Genomic DNA, 5765 nt, shown 5'->3' with positions numbered 1-5765 from the left:
TATAAGGGCCGTTTGAAAAACTCTAGAAGTAGCTTTTGACTTATGAAAAGTAACAGTATTAATGTCTGGTGCAATTTTCAAAATCAAATTGCAACTTTCTAAGAAGCTATTTTGGAACTTATAGAGAAGTTAAAAAAAATGACTTCTCTCATAATATTTATACTTTTCATTACATTTCTATAAAATAAGCACTTTTAGAGTTAAAAATCCAAACACAAAATAACTTATTTATAAGTTACTTTTAACAGAGTCATTTATTGTTTAAGTTATTTTATCAAAAAAAGCTTAATTAAGTTGGTTACCCAAACTGGACCTAAGTGTAGTAGAATTGGCTTATGTAGGTGATTTTTCATTTTCTCATTCCAATTTGGACAGAACACAGAAAGGAAAAAACAAACAACTATAAATCTTGATTCAGCCTTTGAGTATAATGAGATTTATATCTAATCTTCGTTATAAACTATCGTGGAATTTTTATTATAATCGAATCAACTATAGTCACCGATACTAATGAATTACATAACTAATTTATCTAGTACTCTAAAATTTGCACCAAGCTCAAAATCACTAAGCTTATACAAGTCTAGCCAAATTCTAAGTGATAATCCAATTTAGAAAAAGAAAAGGAAAAATATCTAGATCCTACTACTAAAGATCAAGTATTAACATTCAGTTTCTAGGGGCTTGCTTAAATGGAAGCAATGGTCATACCAACTGCCAAGAGAAAACAATGAAATACTACTTCGCCACAACCAGAAAACTAACTTTATTTAAAGCTTCATTTGAATTTGATTAATGTTGGATAACCTTTTAAATTCCCTGGTCAATTCCCAATTCTACTACTACATTAAAAGTACAACAGGAGGAGGATAAAAACTATCCTGCTGAGACCAAATAACTCTCAAAGAAATAAATAATAACTGTAGAAGGTAGAGACCAAATAATTTCTCCTATATTTCGGTACGTTACCCTAATGTGTCAAAAATTGTTTTCTAATAATACTCAAACTTCTAATCACAAGATCATTGACACAATAAATTGGAGAACAAATATATTAGGAAGTTACAATTCAACTGTTCAAGTATCCACATTGGCTATTTTCAAATGTAGGACATACTCCAAAATTCCAAAAATTTGATAGAGACATGTTAGAACAGGAAAAGCAGTAATCCTGAATTCAGTAACGAAGCAATTCAATACCCTTTTCCTCATTCATCATTCAACTGGTTCATCTACCTCAAAAACGTTCCTCAGTTTCTCTTCATCTGATTCAAAGACTTTCCTTGCCTGTTTCAGCTCTTCATTCATTGACAACAATTCTGTACTTCGATTAAGTTTTGGCAAATCCTGTAGCAGTATAAGAAATTGGGATTAATCATGAACAAAAATGTTCAATCATGAATTGGATTAATGTTTATGGCTACTTGAAAGTTGCAAAGTTGCAACAAATTCTGAAGTATTAGCCTCTTAATCTATGACAGTACAGCTCTTTATATCATGCCTCAAAGCAATTGAAGACAAAATGGTGTTAAAGGCAAATCATAAGTGCATTTTCTTGGTAGTAAAAGCCGTGGATTTGGTATTGAGCACCGTTACATGATTTGACATGTTTTACTAAATTGTTATCTAACTACTCTCAATTATCAACTTCCTATTAAGACAACTCTATGTGAGTCTTCACTCTTCACCTTATTTGAAATTCTTTTATGAACAAAGAAGTACCTTGCGAATCAAATAAAGGAAATCCTCAACAGATAGCTTCCCTCTCTGTGATCCAATATCTTGAGCTTTATGTACCTTCCGAAGGAAAAAAATTCAAAGCACAAAAATAAAAGGTCCAAATTAATCCACAACACTGTAATTCAGTTGAACAAGAACAATGAAAAAGTTAGTTTTAAAAAATAAATAAATTAGGTTACCAATTCCGTGACATATTCCACAACAATATCCTCCATAAGCGCCACACTTTCAGGAAGAGGCTAATTGTGCGAAGCATAAAAGAGATCAAAGTTTAGTATCCATTAACATTCACATCCCAAAAAGTAATTAAGGATGTAATAAAAGGTTAGGGCACTTACATTTGGATCATCTCCAAAGCCGTACATCATGTGCTGCACTGTTTTAGCAAGCATAAGGAAAATTATTAGTGACAGTTACATGCATAAAAGAAACGTTTTTCTTTTTCATCTTAAAAAGAAAAAGGAAAACAGAAAATAGAAACGGAAAAAAAAAAAAAAACAGGAGGNTACTAACGTTCTTTTTGGAAGACTCCTCTTTTGCGCTTTGAAGAAGTTTCGGAAGGTTGAAAAGAAGCACTTCTTGGTTTCGACGAGCTTCCACCACCGGAACTGCTCATTCTTCCGCACAAGAAGAAGAAGGAATGAACCTTCAGTGAGTTCGGATTTCTTCTTCAGATTCTCGTTTGGTGTGGATAGTTTTGGAGTACCTTCGGTGAAGATCCTGCACTCTTGAGAATTGAGATTCTCTCTTTCCAATTCACAAGTTATTTTCTATGATAAATTGATAATCGGTAACAAATTCAACTCTAATCATTTTTAGCAACAAGAAAACTTAACTAAGTGATTACTCAGCAAGACAGCAACAAATGATGATAATCATTAACAAATTCATCTCCGTGATGATTTTTAGCAATAAAAAAACTAGCTAATATTTTCAGCGACAAAATATTCAAGGTTCGGTGATGATAATCAGTAACAAATCATGTCAGTGATGATTTTCAGCAAAAAAAAAAAAAAAAAAAACTTGCTCAGTGATATTTTCAGCAACAAATTCAACTTTCAGCAACAAAATCAGAGTGCAGTGATGAATTACAGCAACAAAACTGAAAAAGAAAGATCATAAGAATTTGTTGGAACTCACCAAATCGGGGACCAGCTTATGGTTGCGCGAAAGAAGCTGACGGCGGCGGGGAGGAAGCTGACGGCGAGACTCGAAGCAAGAAGACCAGCCCGGGGACCTGCTGGTTCTGCCGCCGGAGACGATGAGCGCAAGGAAGGCGCGCGACTGAGTGCGAGACGGTGACGAGACAGAGCGCGACGATGAGGACCAGTAGGGACCTGCTGCCGCCGGCGACAACGAGCGCAGGGAAGGCGCGAGCGCGACTGAGTACGAGACTGGAGACGGTGAGAGAGACCGGAGACGAGAGTGGAAGAGAGCTTGAGTGCGAGAGCCAGTGAGCCACAGGGAGAGAGATGAGAGAGCTCTAGCTTCAGTGAGCGAGTGACGAGAGGAAGGAGACGTTCAGGGCTGAAGAGAAACGACGTCGTATGCTCGTATCGAGTGGGGTGGAAAGGGGAAATCCTAGTGGGATTATGGCCTTATATGGGTATCGATGGAGAGAAGGGTGGGACTGCGAGTGTTGATGATGATGGGCTTTTCTTTCTAGTCAGGTTCTATGACCAAAAATAAAAGGCAAACATCTCTTCACATTTTTAGATTTTTACATATCACATGCCAGGTCCAGTGATGTTTAGAATTGACGGGGCTCTCTAATTCATTTGATAAAAAACATTACAGATCCTCCAATATAAAAGAAAAAAAGCTTTGACATATCCGCATTCACCACATTTTAAAGGGAAAAGAAAAAGAACAATTGGTTCAAAAGACTTTTAAAAATGAAAGAACAACAATAAGGAACCTACACAATTACAATCTTTCACAAAAAAGAATGGATCCTTCTTTTCAACAAATGAGAAAAGAGAAAAAAAAAATGATTGCTCTACTTCTAGGGGCACTACTTCTAGATACATCTTAGAGCAAAGCATATCTAGTCAAACATGACACATCCACACGTGATTTTCCATTTGTATGCCTGATTGACAAATCAAAATCCTCGTATCCTAATCTATCTCCCTCTTCCTTCCAGTATGAACTCTCTCCAATTTTTCTTGGGCAAGTGAAAGGAAGAAAAGGCCATCAATTCTGTGAGTTCCTTTTTACTTTTTTCAAATTTCAACAACTTTTGTAATTTGAATACTGATTGTTGCTACATATGCTCTTTTATTGATTTCACCAAACATATGTGGCTATCTGCAGAGATTACAAAGAATGGGGCATGATAACTATGATGTAGGAGAGAGCCCCTATGATGATCCTTTTTTGAAGGGATGTTGCTGCTGCCATTGTTTTTGGGGCATCTCTTCCATTTTCAGTTGCATTCAGAGATGGTTCCTTTTGATTTGTGACCCTTTCTTCAAGTGTTTTGGCAACAATAATGTTCTTGTTATGCATACAAGTTGTGTCAGTTAAATATAGTGTTTATTATTTAAGAAATTACATCAAAATTCAGTGATAATAAAGTAGGTAAACAAATGTTGAAAAAACATTTATCTGTGTACATAGATATAATAGAAAATTTAAGCAAAGGCTAGCATAAGCTTTTGGGTTTTTTAAGAGTTATGCAGCAGGTTGTATGATTTTTTTTTTTTGTTGACTCAGCAGGTTGTATGTTTGTGCTTCATATTATAAATATATGAGAATTTACGCATATATTAAGAATGTATTAAAATTAAATTATAAAAAATATAATAAAAAACTCATTGTTGTAGATTATATTTTTGGACATTCTGTGCATATTTCAAATGAATGTTTTTATTCAGTTTCATCAGGAATAATGACTAATTAGTTCCAAATATTGCTAGCTACAAATATGATCATATGGATGTGATTTCTAGTGGAATATTTTTGCTAGGTTAATATTTAAATTTGTCATATTTTTTAAATTAGTCTTAGAAAGATTAAATTAATTATATTAGTCCCTCAAAAATAGAATGTAAGTCAAAATGATTCTTTATTAATCAGATAATGATTTATTATGTTAAGTGTTATATGTCACAAAATGATTAATTGACGTGTCATGTGAGTGATACGTGACATGCTAAGTGTTATTTGACATGTCATAACCTTATTTAAAATTAAATTAATTTTTGAATATATATATATAGGTTATTTTTATTCTTAAAATTTTAAAAATTAATTAAATTAGTCATAATATAAATTTTTTATTTTTTTATAATATTAAATTTTTAATATTTTTTTATATTTTTAAATTTTAGTTTTGTATTGAATTTTTTAAAATGTTTTAAAAAAGAAAAAGAAAAAATATGACCATTAAAAGAAGATGAAGAGAAATAGTACTAACAAAATAGTAAAAGGGTTAAGTATGATTTTGGTCCTTAAGGTATTGGTGGAAAATTTTTTTCATCCATAACTTTTTTTTTCCATACAAAATGATCCATAAGGTTTAACTTGGTTTTAAAATCATCCCTAAGGTTTAACTTGATTTTAAATTTTTGGCGGCAGAAGCGGAGGCAGAAGTGAATTGTGATAGCTTCTTCTTCTTCTTCCCTTCCCCCTTCGCAGTAACAGAAACACTCTCCTTCTCTTATTTTTCTTTTTTTTATTTTATAATTTTTTGTTATAGGTAATTTGGTCTAAAATTTTAAGATTTAAGTGAAAAGAATGATTTTAAAACTTAGTTTTAAACTTTAGGGATGATTTTGTATAAAAAAAATTGAAGACGAAAAAAATTTCGGCATATACCTTCGAGACCAAAATCGTAATTAATCCTAGTAATAATATTAAAAAAAAGACTATATTAGGATATTAAGGTTGAATGAGTGATTATGAAAATCGATTTTTTAATCATTGAGTTCTACCACATAAATTAAAAAATAACAAAACTAAAGAATTTTAAAAAAATTTAAAATAACTATTATATTTTTTAATGATATCCAAAAAATTAA

At 32.4% G+C, this 5765-nt stretch overlaps 1 protein-coding gene and 1 long non-coding RNA gene across 2 annotated transcripts; one reads left to right on the top strand and one right to left on the bottom strand.

Moving 5' to 3' along the window:
* Window positions 804–2382, bottom strand: LOC107639714 (transcription initiation factor TFIID subunit 13; the record flags this gene model as incomplete). The annotated part of the gene is given in 5 exon segments (XM_016343283.2): window positions 804–1347; window positions 1723–1797; window positions 1920–1979; window positions 2079–2116; window positions 2254–2382. Coding segments are annotated over 5 exon segments (408 nt in total). The 3' UTR covers window positions 804–1215.
* Window positions 2883–4437, top strand: LOC110271201. The gene is made up of 2 exons (XR_002361638.1): window positions 2883–3944; window positions 4057–4437. It is a non-coding gene; the product is annotated as an uncharacterized LOC110271201 (long non-coding RNA).

This window comes from Arachis ipaensis, chromosome B04 (assembly GCF_000816755.2).
Source record: "Arachis ipaensis cultivar K30076 chromosome B04, Araip1.1, whole genome shotgun sequence".
In the NCBI taxonomy this organism is placed as follows: Eukaryota; Viridiplantae; Streptophyta; class Magnoliopsida; order Fabales; family Fabaceae; genus Arachis; species Arachis ipaensis.
The sequence above is the reverse complement of the archived record's forward strand: the minus strand, read 5'-3'. Positions and strand labels throughout refer to the sequence as shown.